Genomic DNA, 27,586 nt, shown 5'->3' on the forward strand with positions numbered 1-27,586 from the left:
AGGGGGAGGGGTAAGCTGGGACAAAGTGAGAGAGTGGCATGGACTTATATATACTACCAAATGTAAAATAGATAGCTAGTGGGAAGCAGCCTCATAGCACAGGGAGATCAGCTTGGTGCTTTGTGACCACCTAGAGGGGTGGGACAGGGAGGGTGGGAGGGAGACGCAAGAGGGAGGAGATACGGGGATATATGTATATGTATAGCTGATTCACTTTGTTATAAAGCAGAAACTAACACACCAGTGTAAAGCAATGATACTCCAATAAAGATATTTTTTAAAAAATTCAGAAGAAATAAAATTGTCCCTGTTACATATGACATGGTCTTATATGTAGAAAAACCTAAAGACTCCATACCAAACCATTTAGAACTAATAAATTACTTTAGTAAAGCTGCAGGGTACAAAATCATCGTATGAAAATCACTCGTGTTTCTACACAGTAACAGTGAACTATCTAAAAAGGAAATTAGGAGAACAATCCCATTTACAATAGCACCAACAAAAATAAAAATACTTAGTAATAAACTGAACTAAGGAGGTGAAAGACTTGTATACTGAAAACTCCAAAACACCAGTGAAAAAATTTTAAAAGAGAAGCAAACACAAAGACATCCCATGTTCATGTATTGGAAGACTTAGTGTTGTTGAAATTTCCATACTACCCCAAATGATCTTCAGATTCAATGCAATCCTTGTAAAAATTTCAATAACATTTTTAATAGAAATTTTAAAAATATATAATTCATATGGAATCACAAAAGACCACAAGTAGCCAAATTAACCCTGAGAAAGATGAATAAAGTTGGAGGCATCACACTTCCTGATTTCAAAATATATTGCAAAATATATTACAAAGCTACAGTAATTAAAACAGTATGGTACTGACATAAAGCCAGACATACAGATGAATGGAACAGAATAGTAAGCCCAGAAATAAATCCAAGCATATATGGTCAACCAATCTTCAACAAAGGTACGAAAAACACACACTTGGGAAAGGACAATCTTCAACAAATGGTGCTGGGAAAACTAGGTATCCACTTCCAAAGGAATGAAAATGAACCCTTATACCATACACAAAAATCAACTCAAAATGGATTTAAGACTTAAAATAAGACCTGAAACCATAAACCTCCTAGAAGAAAACATATGGGAAAAGTTTTATGTTATTGGTCTTAGCAGTGATTTCATGGATATGACACCAAAAGCACAGGCAATAAAAACGAAAGTAAACATGTGGGACTATGTCAAACTAAAAACTTCTGAACAGCAAAGGAAACAAAAGTGTAAAAAGGAAACTTATGGAGTGGGAGAAAGTATTTGCAAACCATATATCTGATGAGGGGTTAATATTAAAATATATAAGGATCTCCTACAATTCAATACCAAGAAAATTAATAAACTGATTTAAAAATGGGCAAAGGACTTGAATAGACATTCTCCAAAGAAGACTGACAAACGGCCAACAGGTATATGAAAAAATGCTCAATGTCATTAATAACCTGGGATGTGTAAATCAAAACCACAGAGAAATATCACTTCGTATCTGTGAGGATGACTATTATTAAAAGAAACAAAAGACAAATGTTGGCAAGGATGTGGAGAAATTGGAACCCTTGTACACTGTTGATAGGAATGCAAAATGGTGTAGACTTTATGGGAAATAGTATAGAGGTTTCTTAAAGATTAAAAATAGAACTATTATATAATCTAGCAATCCCACTTCTTAGTAGTTCTCCAAAAGCCATGAAACCAGAATCTCCAAGTGATATTAGCACTCCTATATTCATCACAGCACTATTCACAACAGCCAATATATGGAAACAACCTAAATGTACATTGACAGATGAATGGATAAGAAACGTGGTATATACATACAATGGAATACCATTCATCATTACAAAGAAGGAAATTCTGCAATATGTAACAACATGGATGAACCTTGAGGACACATGTAAAGTGAAATAAGCCAGTCACAGAAGGATAAATACTGCATGATTCCACTTATATTGAGGTATATAAAATACTCAAATTCATAGAATCAAAGAGTGGAACAGTGGTTGCCAAGGGTTGGGGGAGGGGGAAATGAGTTACTAATCAACAGGCATAACGATTCAGCTAAGCAAGATGAATAAGCTCTAGAGATCTGATGTACAACACTGTACCTAAGGACAATAATGATGTATTGTGCACTTAAAAATTTGTTGTGTGTAGATCTCATGTTATATGTTTTTACCACAATAAAATAAAAAATTTAAAAATTGATTGGTTAAAAAAAGAAGGTCACCCAGCCTAAGTAAAATATTTTTGGTGGATCACACCTTAATTATGTAAATAGATATTAATGTTGATAAAAATCTATTCTGTTATTAAACACTTCCAACTTACTTTCATAATTTGCTCCAACTGTCATCAATCAGGGAACTTTCTTTGTTCCTGATCCACATTCCTCATGCATATGCCTGAACTATTTTACTCCAGTTTTTTGCTCACTTGCAAGGGTAATCAACTGTCACCATTCATCATGATTTAAAAACCATTATTGCAATAATCTTTTCTTCCTTGTGCTTAAAAACCACAGTTCCTTTTAGATATTTATTTTGAGTAGTAGTGTGTATTATCTCCCTATCTACAGATGAGTTTTCTTCTTGTCCCCTAAATATTTTCTAATTTTTCTCATAAAATATGGGACTTTAAACTGGAGCTGAGTAGCTTTAAGTGTTAGAGGCTATTACATGAATTGACCTTATATTGCAATAGCAATTCAAAGTCCAACATTCATAATTTTTAAAATTATTCTATTTTCCTGCAAACATTTTAAGGATGATGTTAGCATTTTCATTTCACAAATGAGAAAACTGAGACAGAGAGACAGGTATAATTTGTCAAAGAGACATGGCTAACTAGTAAGTATCAGAATTGAGATTTAACATCAGGTCTCTTACTAGAACTCTCTGGCTGTTTCTATCACACTGCAATCTTTGTGTGAGTGCAGAGCTAAAGAGATGTGTTTACCAGCCCTTCTTTGGGAAGATCAATGAATTTCCCCGACAGGACATATTGTTTATAGGCTCTACAGCTTAACAAGAGAGACTAATAAGTGATCCTAAAACACTGGCGGCAGTGATGTTCCACAACCTCTAAAAATTCAACAAAAGGCACCAAGTCCTCAGAAGTGGGAACATATGACTTAAAGTAGTTAACAATCAACACACTACATATTTGTAACTAATTTAAGCATCCAATCCAAACATTATACAGCAGCTAAAGACTGCACCAATAATTTAAAGCAATGGCACTTAAGGAGTTAATATGCAGAGAGGCAAAATATCTTCATCAAAAGAAGCATGTGCCTCGCTTTTTTACCTTCCCTGGCCTGGACTTTGATGTCTTGGTTAGTGACTGGCCAGCTGGCTGCTAGCTTGATAAACAGAGAACCTTCACCCATCGCACAGGCCTTTGTGATTAGGGTCTGGCATCTTTAAGAAGACATTCCACACAGAGGTATGCCAGAAGGAGGGGGCTAAGGAAGATGGGGAAAGCAGGATTTGTTAGCTAGTGAGAGGTAGGGGTGGTGAGGGAGACTGGCCAGGAAGCCTGCTGCTCCTCACAAGGTTAGGCTGAGCAAATTGCAGTGATGGGCTTCTCATTTAAGGGAGCTCAGCATGAATGTATAAAGTCTACTCTTAGAATCTCTCTACCTCATGTCAACCCAAATCACATTTCTTTTGCTGCAATTCACTCATCCTTTAATTCCTCTTGGTACCACACCAAATCTGAGATCCTCTCCGATTTTAGCTTTGAGTCATTTTAACAGAGTTCCTAATGACCCAACTTGAGGTCAGTATATCCTGCTTCCTCAGACAACATTAAAATGAGCACAGAGAGGACTGTTCAATCTCTGTTCAGGATTGGCCTTGGATGATTCTAGAGTGGATTTCATGTTCCTTGTCAAAAATTGCTAAAATGGGGGGCTTCCCTGGTGGTGCAGTGGTTGAGAGTCTGCCTGCCGATGCAGGGGACACGGGTTCGTGCCCCGGTCCGGGAAGATCCCACATGCCGCGGAGCGGCTAGGCCCGTGAGTGATGGCCGCTGAGCCTGCGCGTCCGGAGCCTGTGCTCCGCAACGGGAGAGGCCACAACAGTGAGCGGCCCGCGTATCACACACACACACACACACACACACACACACACACAAAATTGCTAAAATGGGTTTGCCATTTGAAGAACTAAAATTATTGTTTAGAAGTGACTAAAAGAGACTGCCACAAAATGCTTCGGATAAGAAAATTAAAGACAATATGGTGGTCGTACAAGGAGTCTCATGATTTTCAGGGTATTGCAAAGTATTTCTTTGCAGAACTCTTCTTTTCAGCTCCCTCCCCTGCCCAGCGGGTAAGTAAATTGTTTGATAATGAGAATGTTATGACCATAACAAGGGTGACTAAAAAAGAATCGAACATTTTAACAAACCAATTAATTAGTAATTAGATGATATATAAACATGTGGTCAAACCAATTTTAATAGGATCTATCACAGTTATTTCCATAATTTTACAAATGGTCAGTTTGGGCTATTAGATGAAATTGCAGAAAACCCAGTCTAGTAATAAATGTCACTCCAAAGCCCAGAGCCTCTTAAAGGAAGGGGCTGTGCCATGTCACATTCATCTTTGTGGGTATACCGGTCCTGACACATCACAGGTGTTTAATAAATGCTGTATCTCTCCTTTATAAAGACATAATACATAAGGAACCAAGGTCTAAGAAGCAAATTGCAAAGGAGGTAAATACACACACTGGTTAAACACCTGGTGGCAACCACAAGGCAAATAATGCAGCTTAGCATTGCCTTCCCCACAGCTGACCATGCTTGTCATGAAAATGATGTGGTGTGTTGAAATTATAGTTGCCTCCTGGTAACTGAACAAGGAGGCAGCTTGAGGTGAGTGAACTGACTTTTTTTTTTTAAAAGAAGAAATTTGCATTTTAGATATTGTTACTTTTAGTGGATCCAAGTCAACTAGGAGTAAATTCAGCTCTCAGCGTGCACCTTTCATTTTCTCTAATCTCGGCTCTCTTTTGTTGTTTTGATCATAAACTTGGACAAAAACATTTTTTCCCCTGACGTTATGGTATCGTGCTGTCTTGTTCTCCAATGAAAATACCTAATATTGGAGCTTAATTAAAAGTTAAATTGTTTCCACTTCACAGCTATCAGAAGAATCTATTACAGTGTTTGTTTTTTCTTCATGTGAGATAATTTGGGGAAATGCTAGCTCCTCACTCCACAGAAGGTCACTAACTAAAATGAGATGGTTTAGTTGATAAGCATTCTTTAAGGAATGTGGAGTGTTCCCAAGATCCTATCCTTGTAGGGCTCTGGGCTCTGGAATGAAATCAAAGTCTTGTTAAAAGCTCAGCATCTAAATGTAGCCATTCAGAAAATAGGCATGAAAATTCCTTTCCCCTTCTAAGATATCTGTTCTTTAAAGGGTTGTGAAATATAAAATAATTTTAAAGGCCTTACCCACTTAGCTCAAATTATAAAATACATACAATGTCAAAATGGGCTAGGGCTTAAGCATAACAGTTATCACTTGATTATTTCATATATGTATATATATATATATATATACACACACACACACAGCCCTCTCTATATCTATTATTTGTAAGTATCTCTCTACACATAAATAAATAAATATAGATAGATAGGTAGATAATACCTTCTGAGAGTCACTTATATCACTGAGTGTTATCAGACAAGATGCAGGAAAGTATTAATATATTTTCTTGGGAACCCAGTAGGATTTTTCTGTTTTTGTGTACTCTATTCCTTGCCTTAATAAAGGCACTGACCCCAAGGAAAACTAACAAACCAGGATCCCAGAACAAAATCCTAAATGTTGAGAAGTCAGGACAAGGACACACTGAGGTGCTTTGATGTGGGGGTCAGCGGATGATCAAGAAGAAGTCTTTGAACCATGTTTATTTCATGAGCCTCCACCTCTGGACTTCTATAAATGAAAATTTCCCATGCCCGTTTAGTTCCACTTATGTGATAAGTTTGTTGGACATTCCCCTCAGTTAAATCATTTAAGGGGAATCAACTGCCTTAAACATGCCTAAAACATTCTGGCCCAGGTACCCCCTGCAGCCTCCTGTCCCCCCCACCCCGCCCCGTTCACCATACACCAGCTACCCTCGTTCTTTATCTTCTCCAAGGTTCCCCAAGCCTCCTTCTGCTTCTGTGCACTCACACATCCTGTTCTCTCTGGTGTCTGCTCATCCTCTTCATCTTGGCATGGCTAAGCCTCATCCTTGAGCTCCAGCCTAAACATCTTTTTTAAAGGAAAGCCTTTCCTATATCGCCACCATGCCCTGCTGTGGGTCTAATTAGGGTCTTTGGTTAAAACTTCCCACAGCTTCACAGTTTTCTTTCATGGCACTTATCACAATTGCCATGATTCAGTTCCCTGTGTAATGACTTGTTTATTGTCTGTCTCCTCGACTAGACTGTAAACCCATTAAGGCAGGAGCAGTGCTGACACTTAGCGAGATGGTGCCCGACCTATGATAGATGTGCCATGAACACTTCTGGAATGAATAAATAGAAGGTACCCACTAAGAATCTAAAGCCACTTGCACCTCATTTCCATCCACTTGGGTGGTACCTGACTGGAAACTTTTGGCCTGAAGTTTATTTAAGAAAGTGCCTGAACCCCTGTCCCACTTCCCTCTGCCCTCCCCCATGCCCTCCTCTCCTGAAACACACACACACCCCAGGGAGTCTGTGAAAACTGCCAGTGAAAGATACCACTTTTTACCGCAGAATCTTGTCACACGTCCCGGAATTTTATAGATAATATATACTTGTTGTTTTACCCCAGTGGTTACCAGAAAGGAGACTTGCTCTTAATGAAACTTTAATGCTCTTGCCCTTCCCATTAACGGATGATTGGTAAGACTAATGATCAAGTAAGAGAGAATCAGAAAAATAAATGGTCATAAATTAAATCCTACTATGATCTAATTCTACTGAGATTCTTCTTTTCAAAATATAAACAGCTCTGTCTAAGCTCTCCACTGGAACCCAAAGGTGCATTTTTCATTCAGCCCAGCGCACACCTTAGGGAAGAACAGAGCTCTAAATCATGAAACTAACATATTTCCACATTTCTTCTGATAAACTGAAGTGCATCTGGCACCACCCTCAGACTTTCTACAGAATTTACAAAACAAAGATAATATTAAAAATCAAAAGGAAAAGAAAAACATTTGCGTTTCTAAAAGGCAATATCTTATGGATATTACCTTAGGAGAAAATAAAATGTTTGACTTAATACCATCTGTAGTAAAATGACCACAGGGACAGGTCTAAATGGTTTATTAAGTAAGAAGGATTGAACCTATGAAAAATTGTTCTCTCCTAGAATATTTCTAACCCACACATGTGATTTATATCATGGCAGAATTCAACACAAAAGGTCTATTGTTTTTGGCAAAATAACCTGCAAACATGCTTAATTAGGATGCAAAGTGAAAGCACAGTTTAATACTGTTGACAGCCATGAACTTTAGACATCCATTTCTACTATTATTATTATTATTTTACTTATGGAAATATAGGAAAAGCAGTAAATATGGAACTAGAAGACAAAGTTATCAACGAGATGTAACATTTAAATCTTACCATTCTCATTTGTGTGTCAACATCACAAATAAAATGCTCTGAACACCCTACCTTGGAATGGAAATGAAAGAAATCGGTTTTGCAATCAAAGCTTACCTTCATTGATATTTGAAAAAGATGTCAGCATTTAAGTTAATCAATATCTATTTCTAGAAGGCTTTACTTTAAGAAGTGATGGCCTCTTTCTGGGGAGAAGGGATAATTCTTTATACTGACATTCCATTCCATTTACTGCAAGATGAAAATGAATGCCACCATTAAATGAATTCCATGGTCAGTTAATATTCAAAGCAAACTTTTCTATTGTAACCACTTAGTCACCATTCTATAGGAATATTTAGATTCTAAAAATAAGTCTGCAAGAATATAACACAGCACCAGTTTCAAACTGGTAATGCCCAGCTCTTCCAGGGTCATGTCTCATAATTCTTTGTTTCTATGGATCAGAGACTCAGGATGTGAAAAGGGAAGACCAGGTTCCAGGTCTGAATGAGGCAAAAGCAGAATCTGGTTACACTGTCTGGATATTGTAGCCAGTTCACTTATTTAAATTTTAGTAATCATTTTAAAGTGACAATTTATGTGTGACAAAAGACAAGGTAAGATGTAGGGTTAAAGCATTACATGGTATAGCAGAAAGAGTTCTGGCCTCTGGTTCTTTCCTTCCCACTGCTGTATACCTTCAGATAAATTATGTCAGTAACTTTCAGTTCTGGGCCTTTACTTCCTGTTTTTCTTTCCTTATCTGAAAATGACAGTTATTGTGAGAAGGATCAGGCAAAATCATGAAGTCTACAAAAAATGGTTTTAATAGTACAAAATGGCACAGAAGGTCAGGATACTTCTGTGAAGCTTGAAAAATGTATCTACCAGAGATCACCAATCTGAAGAGTTAAAATTAAAAACTTCAGGGTGGGTATCTGACCTGAGGTATCTGAACTTACTGTTTCAAGTTCTTATTTAACCTCTGTAGACATAGTCTTAGAGTTGAGTAAAGTGTTAAAAAGTTAACTAGGTACTCTATTTTATAAGATTCTATTAAAATTTTCACGGATTTATTTCCTATTATAAAATTAATACATGCTTCTTGTAGAAGCTTCCAACAGCTCAGAATTCTGTAAAGAAAAAGTACTTTCCCTCCACTGCTCCCTGCTTTTTCCTGCTCTCCCCACCGCTCCACACAAACACACATGCATAGGACTCTACATTTCCACTCCTCAGACATGATCATTATGGACAGTTTCTTGTAAAATTAAATACTCTGAAAATGGAAAACATTGGTAGACAATATCAATTTTAAAAATGTTAAATTAAAGAAAAATCTAGCATTATCCCATGCCAGTCAGAATTGGTGAAATCTCAAATTCCCTTGGGACAACAGAATGACCAATTGCTGGGTGAGGGAATTGAAACAATAACCCTGTACACAAACTGTCTGGAGTGTATGGCTAGAGCCAGCCTACAGCAAAGATGGAAAAAAGCCTTCAAGGAACACCACCTCCTCCTCGTGGTTAACAACTTGATGACGTTCTTCAACATGTTTTAATGATTATCGTATCTTCCTCTTCACAAAGGACTGATTTATTATGGTTTAAATTTAAAGAATACTGGTTTCCCAGTTTTGAATCAGGCTTAGATTACAGAACACATAAGATCAATGACTTTCTTCTAGGCAAAACACCCCTGAAAGCAAAACCCACAACTAACCCCACAGCGTTCATTTAAGTGCAGAAGGAACAGTCCTGGGGAAAAGTTCTTCACACAGTTCTAGACGCTTACTGCTTCCACCACCCTCCGTCTCTACTCCTCTTCCCATACCTGTCATCAGCACCTCCACACTTAACACTTCCATGGCACCTTAAATGCACAAACAACTTCATGTATTATTTATCTTAATCCTCAAAACCATTTTGTCAGGTAGAAAGGACAATCTTAGCTTTTCAATTTACAGATTAAAAACACTGAAGCTCAGAGCAGTAAAGTGATTGGCCCATGATTATTCTCCACTAAAAGTACGTTCGCCCAGGTATACTACTGCTGTCTAGATGTCTATCTCCATTTCAGAGCTCTCCTCTCAAGATCCCACGTGCAATCACTGATTCAACATCTGCACTTCAGTGTCCAAATGTGGTTAAACTCAGTTTTCCAGGCTCAGCCCATAATATTCTCCCCCAAACTTGTTCATTCTCAACGAATGGCACCATTATCCTTTCAGTTGTTCAAGCCCCAAACCTAGGCACCATCCCTCCCCACTACCCCTTTTATCAACATGCACGTAGACTCGATCACCACATCCTATAGATTTTGCCTTCTAAACTTTTCTCAAATCTGTCCACTTCCCCTTGTCTTCACCATGAACACTGTAGTCCAAGACCCCAGCATTGCACATAACAATCATTTCCATGTTACACTCTGTCTTTTGCACACCACCCCCATTCCACGCATTCTCCACGCTGCAGCCAGAGTGATCAGGTAATTTCTCTGCTTAAAATCTTTTGTTGGCTTCCCAGTGCTCTTCAGATAAACAGAAGAATCCTTAGTGTGGCCTATAAGGGCTAATATAATCTGACCCTTGTAAGCTGGCAAGATAAGTGAGCTCTTTCCATAATTTCAGAATACTATGATGTCTTTTAAGTAATAAATAAATATTTAAGCTTCTGTATTTTTCATAATGCATAACATTTAAAACTTAAGTGTATTGATTAATTGTAGAATGAAGTTTGCATTCGTGGATTTTTTTAAGCATTAGTAACACAATCATATATAAACCTTATTGATCCTTCTGAAATTCTTCTTTAAATATAACCAAGTTCATATTATTGTAATAACATATGCATTAAAATACATGCACAAATATATATAATAAAATATATATTATTTATATAACATTTGTAAATTATATCATTCATTTTATTGTGTGTAATTTCTATCTGCTGCAAGCCTTTGGATAGCTGGAGAAATAGAGGCATGGACATTTCTCCCACGTTGTATGAATCACTCATCTCAGAGTTTAAAAAACATCAGCTTTATGGCTGTGTGACTTGTGCAGTTGCCCAGAGCCTGCACTTAGAGGAGCCCCATGCTTGGTTTATTGCTCTACAGTTGCTGTCTTGAAATTCTTAATTTTTGCACATTTTCATTTCACCCAGGGCTCCAAAGATTATTAATCTGTTCCTGCTAAAAACATTTTTTTTAATGTATGTAGAGTTGAACTCTCTCATGTCATCCACGACCAAAGTGTTTATTGTACTCTACTTCTGTATTTCAAGAACTCAACAGGAGAAGAGCTCTGAGAACCACCAGAGTCAGAATTGTCAGTCAGTGGGGGGATCTATATATTCTGTGGCCATTCATAGATTTCAGACCAACAAAACATGAGGTTATACTCAAAAAGTGAGGTTTCTAAATAGAGTGAAACCTGGTTAACAATTTTGGCAAATGAGGCAATGTCAACAGATAGCTAATGGGGAACATGCCTTGGATTTAGCTGTTACTTGAGATAAGTACTGGCTAGATTACAGGGGATAGCTGGAAAAAGGGCAACTGTAACCAACATTACCTTATAGAATCAGGTGATAGCCATATTAGAAATATTTTTATTCTTTATAAAGTTCTTCAATACTTTTTTTTTTTTTTTTTTTTTTTTGCGGTACGAGGGCCTCTCACTTGTTGTGGCCTCGCCCGTTGCGGAGCACAGGCTCCGGATGTGCCAGCTCAGCGGCCATGGCTCACGGGCCCAGCATGTGGGATCTTCCCAGACCGGGGCTCGAACCCATGTCCCCTGCATCGGCAGGCGGACTCTAAACCACTGCATCACCAGGGAAGCCCCAAAGATGCTCATTTTAAAACACATCATGTGTTACTTTTATCTTGTCAAAGTTGAAAGGCTGCTGACATCTGTAAGTCACCATTAAAAATTATTATTATTATTTTATATCAAAAGTGCATGATCCTAGAAGAGTTGATTTACTACTTACCCTAATTAACTTAGGTGAATTTAAAAATTACTATCTAGGTAAAATTTAAATTTTAGGCTGATAATTTTCCCTCATGAACTCAAAATTTATTTACACTATGAAAATTTCAACTTCCTTGAGAAAGTTATGCTTCTGAGATAAAAATTAAGTAATAACAGTTTCTAGAAATTCCTATTAGTGATAAATGTGAAGCATTCAGGTATAATGGTATATTCTTCAAGAAGATGAGTTTTGGTGTCAGACTTGGGTTCAAGGCTCTGCCTTGCTCTTTATTATGTGACTCTGAGCAATTTACTTGACCTTTCTGAGCCTTTGTTTCTGAATTCAAAATAGGGATCACAACACTCAATAAACAAGGCTGATGTGGGGATCAACTTAGCTAACAGACATAAGAGTTCAGCACAGTGACTTGGAAGGATAAATACTCTACAAATGCAGCTATCATCATTGATAGGATTTTTCCTCCAGGATTTTAATCTATTAAACAGTTACCTTATTGACAGGAGTAATGTTTTTGACATTGTAGTAGAAGCCGAAATAAACCATGTTGAAAACTCCGTGACGTCCCAAAGTTGCTGTAAATCCTTTGTTGAGGCCCTGGAGTCCCAAGCCTTCCTTCTTAATGATGTGTCTTGCATAACTCATGGTGGATGGTTGCTGCACGAGAGAGGAGAAAGGTCATCTTTGGGACTGTGAAACAGAATAAATTACAGTTTTAACTTCCCTTCAAGACCAAAATTATTAGGGACTTATTTTTCCCCAAAGATGAATAATCATGCCTAGATTCATGCTTTTTAAAATTAGGAAACCCCAAAAGTAAACAAAATTGCATGCATAACAACAGGCCTTAAAGGGAAGATTGTTGGCCAAGAAAAAATATCTTTGATGGAATTAGTGAAACTAATGTCATATAATAACTAACATCATTTTCGACATGTCAATAGCTGCATCCAATTCTGGATCATCCACACTAATAGAGGGGATTAACCATATAGATAAACTAGTAATCCATACTGGTAATCCATAACTGTGCATAATCCAAAAGGAATGTATTTTTGGCTCCTGAATATTTACCTTTCTAATTATGTTTTTCTAAAGTGAATGTTACAATTAGTCCTGATTCCATTCCCTCAATAGTTTAAACTGGCGTTAGGTTAGAAATCGGCTGTGGACAAATTAGCAGTTGATTGTAGACTTCCTCAAGAAAGTGGGCAATCAGCGTGTGTAACACTTGCTGTGATAAATGATAAATCAATGGTGTTGAGAGTACTGGGTTACCTTTAATTACTTCCTTCCAGCCCTTTGATTGATTACCTAAGGTTGAAATACCTTGACTGCTGGAACCCAGTCAGTGCTACTTTTGGAACTTGCTAAAGAAATCACTGTAGTTTGCCCTGAGTTTTATAATTCATTACAGTACAATTACAACAATCCATGTGGGTTTTTTAAATAAGGTTGAGTGACTGTTTCCTTTTTGGAGGTACAGCACAAAGGATCTCTCTCCCTCTTAAATTTTGAATTCTGAATAGTAAATAAGGGGAAACGTTCAGCATTTAATTTTTTTCCCATAAGGCAAGCACTGAGATGACGCATATTTGAAATTTCACTGCAGCAGGTTGCTGGAGTGATCATGGCAGTCTGATGCACTCACTGACTAAAAAGTGTTTTCTTATCATGTGCGATTAAGGCTGTGTCAGCAGAACAGAACAAATCCAATCAAGGCTTTTCATCCAACTTTGTAGCTATGTAATTAACCTGATACATTTAAATGAGTTTGTTTAGAGAGTAAACCCTATAGCTTTTACTGATAAATGTTTAAAACTCTAGCTACAATTCTACACTCAAATTCATCTTTTTATTAAGAGGATTAATTACAATAAATTACATTAATCTCAAGAAAACCCTTTTTTTGTGACATGAGAAAAAACACATGAGAACGTACCTTAAAACAATAAAAGACATTTCATATCGGAAAACCAAAAATTCTCAGAAGGTTAAAGTTCAGTCTCTCTGCTACAAAATGGGATTTTTTTTGTTTGTGTTATGGCACATTGACTATCAGCCCCAGTTATTTATTTTGGTTTTCAAAAGAGACTTGAGGACAAGTTGAGCAGAAGTTCATTTCTGTTGGAAAGACTCTGAAAGTGCTGAGCAAACTCCTAGGCACTGCTCTCTTGTTGTGAGGAAGGCAGCCTAGAGGGCAAAGGCAAGGAAAGGAGGCAGCTCTCCTGGGGATGAAAGAAACTAGGCGGAAGTGAGGCTGCCTGGGTCCAGACTGACCAACACCAGTCCTCCCTGCTTCTAGCCCAAGCTTCCTCTCCATCCTCACCCACTCTGAAGCCCCGAGGGCAGGAGAGATGGGGAGGTCAGAGGCCATCTAGATTCTTCAGCAACAGAGGAACCAATGACTTTGAATGAAAGTGCAGATTAACATGGCTTTCCCTAAATAAAACAGGTATAAAGATGTGTCTATCATTTAAAAATCTAGTGTGCTAAATCATCAAAATTTAAAGAGAGGACTTCTATTAGATCTTTTTTAAATTAATTTTTATTGGAGTACAGTTGATTTACAATGTCGTGTTAGTTTCTGCTGTACAGCAAAGTGAATCAGTTATACATATACATATATCCCCTTTTTTAGATTCTTTTCCCATATAGGTCACTACAGAGCATTGAGTAGAGTTCCCTGTACTATACAGTAGGTTCTTATTATTTATCTATTTTATATACAGTAGTGTGTATACGTCAATCCAAATAGCATTTACTGATGGTCCATTGCCTGATTTCTACCAGCTTGGATGTTAGGTAGGTACTAAGAAATGTAACACATGGATTTTGACTCAAGTGCCTTGTTGAGTTTGAACTCAGCTGTGAATAATTAAGCAAATCAGGGGGTAGTACAGTAGTTAGAAATAGGGGGTCAGAGGCAGACAGTCCCAAGCTTTGAATCCCAGAAATATCACTTGCTAGCTTAAGCAGGTATTTTATCCTCTGATTTATCCTCACTTCATTCATCTGTAAAATAAGGATAATAATAGAATCTTCCTCATAGGATTGTTGTCGTGATGATAAATAAGTCAGTGAACTCGGCCCTATGTAAGCATTTACCATACATTAGCTGTTAATAATAATGGCAATTATGAAGATAATAAAACTAGTTATAATAGTAAAATAACAGGTAATTTCTTTGGTAGTTGAAGGCAATGACAACCAAAAGGTGGAGGCTGATTTGAGGGGGAGGAAGGACATGAATAACTAGCCTCTTCCTGCTCACGTCCTTTTGGCTGTGGTTTTCCTTTTCTCAGAGCCCTGGACCCTTGTGACATGATCCTTCCTACAGAAATGCATCAGAGTGCAAGATCATAGGTCTACTTTTTCTGGGAGCCACCCATGTCCAACTCCTGGGCTAGACATCTCGTAGGTCATCACCCCAGGGCTTTCCTCTCAGGAGCAGCAGATCCTGTAAAATGGTCTCTTCCCTACTGCTTGGTAAACATCCTCGGTAAGAACTCTTCACTTGACAGGTCTATGCACTGTAGAAGCAAGGCCACCATGCGGGAGCAAAGGTTGGGAAAGGAAAAGCACACTAACCAGGCCTCCACCTGACACAGTTTATTTATACCTTAGAGAGTATATACATGCATGTTACCAGGTACCTGGAACACAGGAAGTGCTCATCAATGTTAGTCATTATCATAGATACTTGGTACTTTACATATATCATCTTACTTAATCCTCTGAACAAGTGCGTGGGATGGGTATTATCTTTATCCCCATTTGACAGATGAGGAAACTAAAGTTAAGTTACTTGCTCAATATCACAGAGTTAGTGGAAGGTCCAGAGCTCAAACTGAGGACCCTCAGGCTCCAAGTTCATACTTTAATACTCTGCATGGTTCTGCCATCCTATCATATATGATTGCCTCTCTCAACAACCTGTAACGTGGACAGCAGGTATATTATCCTCATTTTACAGGTGAGGAAACCAAGGATTAAGTAATATTCCTAAGGGAAAAGTACTGGAAAATGGCTTAAGCAGAATTCTACATCTCATCCAGTGGTGCTCTCATGCTTGTTGACTCATTCTCGTTATACACATGCTGTAAGATTTTCAGAGTTTGATAATCCAACTGATACAGGTAACAGATAAATACAAATATATTTTTCTGGCAGCTTGGGGCCTTGAGACCAAGAAAAACCTAAACCCTAATTCCCGTAAGAATTAGAGGTGTCTTTTTTGCTTCATTCAGAGACACTGTATCGCACACATGTAAGCAAATATTTAATTAGAAAGGCAAAGCACGACTTCCACTAGGAAAATACAGAATCATTTTGACTAGATCTCTGTAAACACAAATTTTACTAAACTTATTTGATTACTGGGCTTCCATTTCAAAACGAAATGCTGACGGATTAGCACCATCAGGCCCATGATTCCAGTCCTATCCAACCCAGCAGGTCACCCACAAATTCAGTTTCCTTTCAATATTTAGATTCACTCCAATTTTCATATTTAGTTACCAGCGGTGGGCCAAATTGCATTCTAACTTTCCTAGCTATACCTTTCACTGACTGCACCAGAGCTGCAAGCATGGAAGAATAAGTGGGTTGGAATGGAGCTAATATTGCGATATCACACTGCTCTCCACGTTGATTTAGAAAAATCTTCAGTTCACTGGTGCCTGCCAGAAGTAGTTCCATTGGAAGGAACTCAAAGTCTACTTTAACTCTGATGTCAGCTATTGCCAATTGTTAATTCTGGGAACTCCATGTTCTTTTATGCATTAATTTATTCAACAAACACCTACTGAGCCCTACTAGGTGCCATGCACTGTGTTAACTATCTAGTACGGTACTTTGTTCATATTCGAGAAACATAAAAATATTTTTGCTTTGCTTTTTATTTGGAGATATATACTGAAAAATTTTATATCTACCCGTGAGAATATTCTATAATGATTATGAAACATGAAGTCGAATTTCTGTAATTGATGAAGCCACTATGGAAAACAGTATGGACGTTCCTCAAAAAACTAAAAATAGACCTACCATATGACCCAGCAATTCTACTCCTGGGCATATATCCAAAAAACATGAAAAAAAATTTAAAAGATACATGCACTCTAATGTTCATAGCAGCACTATTTATAATAGCCAAGATATGGAAGCAATCCGTGTCCATCAACAGACTAATGGATAAAGAAGATGTGGTATACAATGAGAAATCACCTCACGCCTGTCAGAATGGCTAACATCAAAAAAACCCCACAAATAACAAATGTTGGAGAGGATGTGGAGAAAAAGGAACACTCATAAACTGTTGGTGGGAATATAAATTGGTGCAGCCACTATGGAAAACAATATGGATGTTTCTCAAAAAACTAAAAATTGAACTACCATATGACCTAGGAATTCCACAGCTGGGTATATATCTGAGAAAAACAAAAACACTAATTCGAACAGATACATGCACCCCATGTACTTAGCAGCATTACTTAGAATTGCCAAGATATGGAAGCAACCTAAGTGTCCATCAACAGATGAATGCATAAAGAAGATGTGGTGTATATACACAATGGAATAATACTCATCCATAAAAAGAATGAAAACATATCACTTATATATGAAATCTAAAAAACAAAGCAAAATAGTGAATATAGCAAAAAAGAAACAGACTTGTACAGAGAACAATCTAGTGGTTACCAGTGGGGAGAGGGAAGTGGGGAGGGGCAAGATAGAGGTAGGGGATTGAGAAGTACAAGCTATTATTTATAAAGTAAATAAGCTACAAGGATATATTGTACAACACAGGGAATATAGTCAACATTTTATGATAATTATAAATGGAGTATAACCTTTAAAAATTGTGAATCACTATGTTGTATACCTGTACTTTATATTGTACATCAACTATACCTCAGTTAAAAAAAAATGATGTGCTATATATACACAATGGAATATTACTCAGCCATAAAAAGAATGACATTCTGCCATTTGTAGCCACGTGGGTGGACCTAGAAATTATCATGCTTAGTGAAATAAGTCAGACAGAGAAAGACAAATACTGCACGATATTACTTGTATGTGGATAAAAAATAATACAAATGCATGTGTATAACAAAACAGAAACAGGTTCACAGATACAGGGAACAAAGAAGTGGGTACCAGTGGGGAGAGGGAAGGGGGAGGGGTGCGTTAGGAGTATGGGATTAAGAGATACAAACTACTGTGTATAAAATACATAAGCAGCAAGGATATATTGTACAGTACAGAGAATTATAGCCCTTATCTTGTAATAACTCTTAATGGAATATAAACCGTAAAAATACTAAATCTCTATGCTGCCTACCTAAAACATAATATTATAAATCAACACACTTCAATAAAAAATTCTTTTAAAAATTAAAAGTCCTTAAGAGACTTAAATAAAAGAGAAGATCCATTGCCTATACAATGCTCCCAGGCACCACTCTGGGACACTGATTCCTTACTCTCTGAGAGCCCAGAATTACCAACAAATCACCGAGATGACTTATGGCAGCCTCAGCTATTTTTTCTGGAGTTCTTCCATCCAACTACTGACCATAGCTGGCTCTGATTACCTTGTGAGATCATGGACAGAGGTTTTAGGCATTGTTCCTTGGGTAATAGCTATCAGAGCATGGCCGGTAGGCACAAGCGTGGGGTGGTGTGCCAGTGGATTTCCTCCCTCTCTAAAGCGAGAGAAGAGCTCTAGGCACACCATGTCCAAAGACAGCACGCTCCACATGCGTCCCTTTACTTGCTTCCCATGGCAAGGGGGAACTCGGGGTGCATTTTAGAGTCAATGGAATAAGGTGTTGCACTGGATTTCATCACATGACTGGAAAGGCAAACTGGATGAGACCTTTATACAGTGAAGTGAGTGTCCATATCTGGGCCTTAAGAAAAATACTGCTTTTTAAAGAGGATATCCAGTTGCTACACTTAGGTGGGAAAATACCGTTGCTCATTAGGAGATAGATCACTTAAGCTCTTCATTCCTCGAAGTCTTGAAGCATTTTCATAAATTTGAAAAAAGAAGAAAACTCTTCCTTTTATTTGAGAAGTAAAATGTAAGTGAAAGAAGAGGAATCGGGCTCAAAATTCCACAGTTACACATCTCTTTTAGCTTAGGTATTTCACTAATTTGTCGTTGCAGTTTATTTTACTAAGGCATGATTAGGGACAAAAAAGACATCCAAAATATAATTATATTCTTTCTACGATTTACATTTGATGAGCAGGGCCTATTTTTTAAACAATCTGTGAGTGGAAAATAATTTGCTTTAAACAAAACTCTTCCGATGCTGAGCCACAAAGCTATGTCCAACACCAAGTTGCTGTCCAATAACCGCCTGGAGGAACACGGGGCCTCGGGGTGACGGGACGAGACGCTGACCCTGTGCTTTGCCCCCGCACTGCTGGCAGAGCAGGAGGGAAGGTGACCGCGCTGTGGACACAGGGGTGACTACTCAGAGGGGACTGGCAACATGGAAGGAGCCTTTGCTTCTTCATGGTTCCAGAAACACAACGATTTTCCCTTAAGCGTCTTCATTACCCACTTTTCTTTATCCCAGTGAAAACAGTGTGGCTTCTAGAAAGAGACCTCTATGTTAATGCTCAGTTCCTTAGAGCTAATAACTGCATTAGGTCTTATTTCCCCTATCCGTAACATAGAGACAGAGCCACTGACCTTATAGGGATAACGGGAGGACTAGGTATCAGGTACGTGTGAGCACTGTAAAAGGTGGAAGGAGACAGAGCAGTTACCAGAGCGATGCGATTGCAGGGCGGCAGTGGCAGCAATCACCGATTATTTTTTCTTTACATAGCCCTGTATTACCTGATTTGTGAAAACAATTACTTTTGTAATTTACAAAAACTATATAACTTTAAACAATCAAATAAAGGAAAAAACATGTAAGGCATCTTGCACAGTATCTGGCCTATAGTGGATGTTCTGTAAATGGTAGCTATTATCATTACTTCAAAGTCTCAATTCTGAAAGCAAAAATCTAGGGTTTCTGGCACAGCTGAGTGGAAGACTGAAGTCTATTTTCCTGTAAATGATAATAGAGAGGCAACTTGGCTGCTGCCTTAGGTACTGTTGAAAGATAACTATAGGAATGGATTCATACACATAATTCACTTTTCTGCCTACAAGAATCATAGACCTGGAAAGACTAATTTAGGTACTGAACAGCTTCCAGGCAGGATTTCACATGGTAATGCAGGAAAAATTTGAACTTAACTCAATACGTCATCATGAATGTTGACATGCCCTTGAAGCTAGCTTCTCTCACGCGTTCTGAAAAAAGAGCCACACGTTCACTCTCTATGTAACTCAACTTCTCTCCTTCTGGAAAGAGAGGATCGCAAAGTACTGTCCTATTCACTTTGTGTTGTCTCTACATAATATGACTAAGTTTAAGCATTTGTTAATTGCCTATGGAGAAAATAATCACTAAGCTTTGTGATACTGTACGTGATCTAACTGGTCTCTATTAGATTATTAAGCTCCCAGGATAGAGTATGTAGAGCTATATTTAGTGGTGTTATCCAAAACAAGAATCAAACCCTGAACTAATTTTTTAAAAATCCTTATCTTTAAAGATTCTACCATCGATGATACATTTGCTATCAGTTCATTGATCCTTAAGTTTTAATCATAGAGCATAGGTGGAAGACTATTCCCTTCTTGGGCTGAACATCTTTAAAGACTAAATAGAGATGAAACAGGCTTTTGCAATTTCCTAAAGGTTTAGTTTCCTATTTGGGGGTGAGAATGATTATGTTCATATGTAACGCCGATAAAAATGACAGAGTAGAAGGATAAGCTGTGCCCCATCCACACATCAGAGGCAAATCCTATAGACCTCAAGGGAAGGAAAACATAACCCGTTAGCCAAATAATAACTTTGAAGTAGATTTCAAAGTGGAGAGAAAAACTGGGAAACAATTCATACAAGATTTTGCTCCTGGAGAGAAATTCACAGTTTCCAGGCTAGCAGAGAGCATGCCAGCAAAACACCACTTGGCTTAGCATAATTGATAGGGGACTTCTCATTCTTATAAGTGTACAGAAAAAAACGATGCACCTACTTAGAAGGGAGCAGGGTCTTATAAGGACAACAAGCTACAAAGTCACACTTTTGGCAAGACTGGGGATACACACCATCTCCAATGGAGAAATCCCTGGGCAAGACTAGTCCTAAGCCAAAAAGACTACAGACCAGAACAACACTTTGCTTGGGTTTAGTTTGAAGGATGGGGGGAAATTTGGATCTATCCTGATTTTATCTGAACATGTTTTTATACCCACTGAACCAAACCAGAGCATGACAAAGCTGTGATTACTTTGCTCCCCACAGAAGGTCAAGCATATTTAGAGACCGGTTTACTTTATTCACTGTGAATTTTAAGATGCTGGCCAAGATTCTGGTATTGGAATTGAAGGAAGTGTGGCAGGGATTATAGTCTTTGACTGATATGGTGGTAATTTTAAAAGTGGAGGCAAGACAAGTACGCCTATTGAAATACTTCATACAGAAGCTGGAAGGATACAAGGGAAGTATCAATAACCAAATTAACCACAATTTCCTTTACATTTCTAGCATAGTTTAGGGCTTACTGAGAGGGAAGGCATATTTTATGGATAACATACCTCTGACTGCCTAGAAAATCAGTCCTAGACCACAGAGGGGTGAACACAGGCAGCTGGAGCCAGCGGCGTACCTGCCATTCCTGGGAAATCCTGTCAGGAATTTCACTGAGGGCCCCAAGAACATAGCACACACAGCCTCTGCTCTCAGCCAGTATTGCCCTTGGATCCTAGCTAGAGGGGCGCCTTTCCTGGACCCCATGCTTCAGAGGGCCCCATTCTGGCCCTTTGCCAACCATTCCCTCCCCACAGGGCCAAATGGACATCTACCTACATTCCACAACCTCCTTCTAGACCACGCTCTGTGCACCTGGGACCACGGCAGTCCTTTTGTTCCATCTCTATCACTCTACCATCGCCTCCAAGACTTTAAGTGTAATATTAAGAGTCATGTTGACTACTGTTACCCTAGGCTATCTTCCACTACAGATAACTTCTTGGGAACTTTTCATCTTTAAAGGACCACGCAGACTCACCTCCTCAGGCTGATGAAATAGGAAAATCCACAATTACTGTGTACGAATCCATGGTGGTTCAAATCTAAGGCAGGAAGGTAGAAAGGCTGAGCCACAGACCTGTGGCCTGAGAAACTCATACTATTGGCAGAGCAGCAAGAGTTATCTCCCTGCAAAATAAGCCTCTGGGGAAACTGCTCTGCTTTTTGTAAAGGTGTTGTGGAGCCATCTGGCCATTCTCCATGCAGCCCATCTATTTAGTGTTTCACCACAGCTGGCAGCTGTAGCTGACTGAAAAGGCTGAAAATGAGCTTAGTTCACAGCCTCCAGGTGAAGTGGCCGCGAAGGCTTGATCAAGAATCCACGTTCAATTTATATGACTATTCTTGAGGAAGAATATCTTGATTGTGGTAGAACTCTTTCCAAAGTGGCTTCAAATGTTTTTAGTTTCCTCTTGAACTTCTGCTGCTATATGCAAGTTATTTATAGCAAACAGGTACCCAACTACTATTGTTTATGATAACAGACCTGCATCTAAGCTTAAAGATCTTGTCAATAGGCACTGTAACTAGGCTGCCAGCCCTTAAGCCCTGATAAAGAATTCAGGCTGAATGGATTGCATTGGCAGTTGGGAATGACCTAAGGTGAACCATTGTTCAGTAAGCTGTTTTTGAGCCCACAACTGGGAGTCAGGTGTGACTGTTCATTGCTGCAATATCTCAAGATAGATCTGTCTCTAGTCAACCTTAAGGATTTATAAGATCAATTTGCATCTAGAAATAGTTACCATTGGTTGAGTGCCTATCATGTCCCAGGCTCTGTGTTAAGACCTTTGGGTATACAATCACATTTAAATTCTCATAAAAAGCAGGTCGTAATAATAACTACTAACACTTATTAAACCACCACTACATGACAGACTGTATTGACAGCTTTATATACATGTCTCAACTAACCCTATTACACCATTTGATGTGGCCATTACTATTATTTTTCCCTAACAAAAGAGGAAACTGGGCTATGGTCAGAGTAGGAAGCAGGGGGCTGTCACAAAGTCAGTAACTTAGATGGCCCTGCGGGGCTTGTGTTTCTATCTCCTTATAGAAATACCTTGTTGTAATGTAGTTGGACTGATCACCATCATTTTACCACAGAGGGAACTGCAAGTAACTTGTTCAAGGCCATACTGTTAGGAAATGGTAAAGAGCTTGATGGGTACATCTCTCCGCAAACCCTTATGGCTTTTTGCTCCCCAAACCAATTGCCTTTCTGTTCTAGACAGCTTTGTTTATATATGTTCTTTGATAATTTGCACATAAGGTTTAAGCTCTTTAAGAAATTATAGAGCAGGAAAAATGGGGGTTCCTGCTACTATAAATGAAGTACTAGAACCAGAATTACGCAAGGTTGAGTCCTAAGATGGGTCAGCAAGTCATTCCCACCCGAATTAGCTGAAAAGAGTCTCCCTGAGGTGGGTTTAACCCGGCAGAGCCATTAGAACATTTCTTTTGGATTACTTACTTTTCTTTATACGGTTCTGTATTTTCTAAATTTTCTACAGTGAGCAAGTGTTACCTTCTAATGTAAATGTTCACAGATAATACTGGATACATTCTCATGTTAAACATTCAAACGCACCAAGCTCTTCCCTTAAAACTCTTATTTTCCTCTCCCCGCTTCCAGTCTCCTTTCCAGAGGCAGCCAAAGTGAGAAGTTTGTACGAATTCCTCCAGACCTGCACTGTCTTTTAAGGACATCACCATCCACATGAGGCTACTGAGTGCTTGAAATGTCCTAGTTTAAACTGGAACGTGCTTGTAAGCATAAAATACACACTAGATTTGAATATCCAGTATGAAAAAAGAGTGTAAAATATCTCATATAATTTATTGATTACATTTTGAAATGATAATATTATGGATATACTGGGTTAAATAATATATAATTTAATTTCATCTGTTTCTTTTTACCTTTTTACATGTAGGTGGCACATGTTATATTTCTATTTTTGGACAGCACTGCTTGAGAGTCTAGACCATTTTTAGTACATCTGTACACTTATATGTACATACAGAAATATGTAGTTTTTTTGGTGTCTCCTAACATAAATATGCATTATCTATACATAATTAAAACTTTATACCAGAATTAAAACTTTTTTTCTTAACAAAGGAAGCATAATCTTTAAATGCTTTAGGCATTAAATTAATTCCTAAAAAAAAAATTAATTCCTTTCTTCCTCCCTTTCTCTTCCTCTTCCTCTCCCCGCCCACCCACCCCATAATTCTTGACAACCTACAAAGCCTGAGAATGAAGAAAGTTTTAATTATTCCTTGCCATATAGATGCTGAAGTGAGCGCACCTAACATTGTTTTGGATTAATTCAACACAGGTACAGATTAACAAAAGGGTATCACTTGTTGGGTAAAAGGACGTGCTAGTCAATAGACGTAGGCTTTGGAGTTAATGAGTTCTTGACAAAAGACAGAGAAAACAGCTGCACTTGCCCCAAACGACTGGTAGGTATTTTTAAATGTCTAGATCTGAAATTTGCTATTCTTTTTAAAACATCTTTATTGGAGTATAATTGCTTTACAATGGTGTGTTAGTTTCTGCTTTATAACAAAGTGAATCAGCTATACATATACATATATCCCCATATCTCCTCCTTCTTGCATCTCCCTCCCACCCTCCCTATCCCACCCCTCTAGGTGGTCACAAAGCTGATCTCCCTGTGCTACGCAGATGCTTCCCACTAGCTATCTATTTTATGTTTGGTAGTGTATATATGTCCATGCCACTCTCTCACTTTGTCCCAGCTTACCCTTCCCCCTCCCCATGTCCTTAAGTCCATTCTCTATGTCTGTGTCTTTATTCATATCCTGCCCCTAGGTTCTTCAGAAACTTTTTTTTTTTTTAGATTCCATATATATGCATATGGTATTTGTTTTTCTCTTTCTGACTTACTTCACTCTGTATGGCAGTCTCTAGGTCCATCCACCTCACTACAAATAACTCAATTTCATTTCTTTTATGGCTGAGTAATATTCCATTGTATATATGTGTCACATCTTTATCCATTCATCTGCTGATGGACACTTAGGTTGCTTCCATGTCCTGGCTATTATAGGCTGCAATGAACATTGTGGCACATGACTCTTTTTGAATTATTTTTCAGGGTATTTTCAGGGTATACTCCCAGTAATGGGATTCCTGGGTCATATGGTAGTTCTAATTTTAGTTTTTTGAGGAACCTCCATACTGTTCTCCATAGTGGCTGCATCAATTTACATTCCCACCAACAGTGCAAGAGCGTTCCTTTTTCTCCACACCCTCTCCAGCATTTACTGCTTGTAGATTTTTTGATGATGACCATTCTGACTGGTGTGAGGTGATACCTCATTGTATATCTTCTCTGGAGAAATGTCTATTTAGGTCTTCTGCCCATTTTTGGATTGGGTTGTTTGTTTTTTTGATATTGAGCTGCATGAGCTGCTTGTATATTTTGGAGATTAATCCTTTGTCAGTTTGAAATTTGCTATTCTTATCACGTCATTCCTTTCATTCAGATTTTTTTTGTAATAGGCATAGTCCCATGACCTTATGTTGGGTGACTGACTATGCACTAACTACTTTTCAATTTGATCAATATCGGCACCTTTGACCAATAAAGTGCCACCTCTGATCAGCTACTGAATCCTGATAGTTGCTGGAAATAAAATGCTGACATGTGTGACCTATGTGATCTCTGTTTTACCAAGTTCTGACTAGTTGAAGTAATATGACAAATATTTTATAAGGTACCTAATAGATTTTATTTTGTCTAAGTAAATACCTGACAATGAATCCAGTTCAGTGGATTCTGCAAAAGAAACGACCTCAAACAAGTTCCCCATCCTCCCCCACTTAGAAAAATGGCTGTATATACATAAACTATTTACACAGACCACACTCGTGTCAATGAACTATAGGAGCATGTGCACATGTAGCATTCTTGTGTTGGGCTGGAAGGTGTTTACCATGTTCTAGCAAGGCCTCAGCATGTGCAAAACATTAGCAGCTCTTACATGGCCTCCGTGTAGAACCTCCCTGAGGGCAGAGGAGAGAAAAAGAACATTAGGCATGAGCAGGGGTGCTGTGACACTTCGATTTTCATTCCTGTGAGTGCTTCCTGGTGCTCTGTCCCATTTGTGTTCCTCTGCTTGCATGCTGTCTTGATAAAGGACTGCAGTTTGAAGGCCTGTGTATTCTTTTTTTTTTTGCGGTACGCAGGCCTCTCACTGTTGTGGCCTCTCCCGTTGCGGAGCACAGGCTCCAGACGCGCAGGCTCAGCGGCCATGGCTCACGGGCCCAGCCGCTCTGCGGCACGTGGGATCTTCCCGGACTGGGGCACGAACCCGTGTCCCCCGCATCGGCAGGCGGACTCTCAACCACTGCACCACCAGGGAAGCCCAGGCCTGTGTATTCTTTTGCTCACTCCTTGCCATGAGCAGATTCCATGGGGGTTGTCTTTAATGCTCCATATTAACAGGACATTTAAAAGTGTTTCTTTTTATTTGTTCTTGGTCCTTGCCATCTTTTCCCATCATTCAAGGAAGAATAGAGAAAAAGCAAAACAGAAACAGAGACTAGGGCAATACAGGATTTTTCAACCTTTTCTGAAGTGCTATATATCTCTGCAATTAAGACAATCTTTTGAAACTTAAAACAAAAAAATCTTCCTTAATTAGGATTGACATCCTCTGAGTAGATACCATCTGCTGTAGCAGGCCAACCCTGTCCTCCGCAGCTCTTGGCAGTTACAGGTGAGTAGGGGCCCCCTCTCCGTTCCCACACTCCTGCTCAAGAAGCTGCCAGGGAGCTCTCAGGCAGTAGCAGCAGGCAGGAAGTGGGGTGGGAGTGAGGGGGGGCTCTCCACCCATTAGCAGATGCTTAAGTAGTAGGCAGGGGAACTTTTCTATGGAGAAATTCAGGTCAGCAGATACTCCAAACCAATTTATACCATGCTACCCAGTCGTGGAAGTAAATTCAAATGCTAAGAAAGGACCTGGACCTGCCAATCCCCTTATTTTCTTCCCTACCTTGGGCTTGGCACCCAAAAGAATAAAACAAGAGCAGTTGGACTTGGTGGTTTAAAGGGAATTATTTGGCAACTTCGAGGAAGTGAAGGCAGCACAGACCAAGGCAAGCTGTCTTCATGGAACATCACGTACCAGTGACTAAATGTCAGGACCCATCATTTCCAAGTGGTGACGTCTACACAGGTTTAGTAGTATGCTCATTCAGATTTAACCAAAAGACAAGCTTGACAGATTATCAGAATTTTTGGGGGAGGGCAGTGTGTGGAGTCAGGTAATTTTACAAATGACTTCATAATTTTTTTTTTTTAAAGCACAGCAATATTATCAGCCTAGTGGTTTTTGCTATAGTCTATTCTAGTAAAATGTGAAATAGAAGTTCTGCCAAAAGCACAGAAAACATATCCAAACAAGTCATTATAGATTACATTACAACTCTAAAATAAAAATGTCTAAACATGTGTTTGTCCATTAGACTTTTTTTTTAATTAATTTTTATTGGAGTATGGTTGCTTTACGGTGTCCATCAGACTTGAGTGCATTTTTGTTAACGCTTTCCTTGTGGAAGAAATCTGACTTTTTCTTATGCTACTTCCTTAACAATAAGTTACTATGGCTTTAACAAGTGCCTATGGGCTGGGTTCATAATTTGACGTTATATTCTGAAAAATAATTTTTACATTCCATCAACAACAG

The 27,586-nt window shown here is 38.6% G+C and overlaps 1 protein-coding gene across 1 annotated transcript in view; it reads right to left on the bottom strand.

Annotated features, from left to right (window-relative positions):
* Nucleotides 1-27,586, bottom strand: part of SLC25A21 (solute carrier family 25 member 21) — a 534,134-nt gene that overhangs the window by 27,584 nt on the left and 478,964 nt on the right. Inside the window, exon 7 of the mRNA XM_032623187.1 lies at nucleotides 12,168-12,332. Coding sequence (XP_032479078.1) covers nucleotides 12,168-12,332 — 165 coding nt within the window. The remainder of the gene's footprint in view (nucleotides 1-12,167; nucleotides 12,333-27,586) is intronic.

This window comes from Phocoena sinus, chromosome 2 (genome assembly GCF_008692025.1).
Source record: "Phocoena sinus isolate mPhoSin1 chromosome 2, mPhoSin1.pri, whole genome shotgun sequence".
In the NCBI taxonomy this organism is placed as follows: domain Eukaryota; kingdom Metazoa; phylum Chordata; class Mammalia; order Artiodactyla; family Phocoenidae; genus Phocoena; species Phocoena sinus.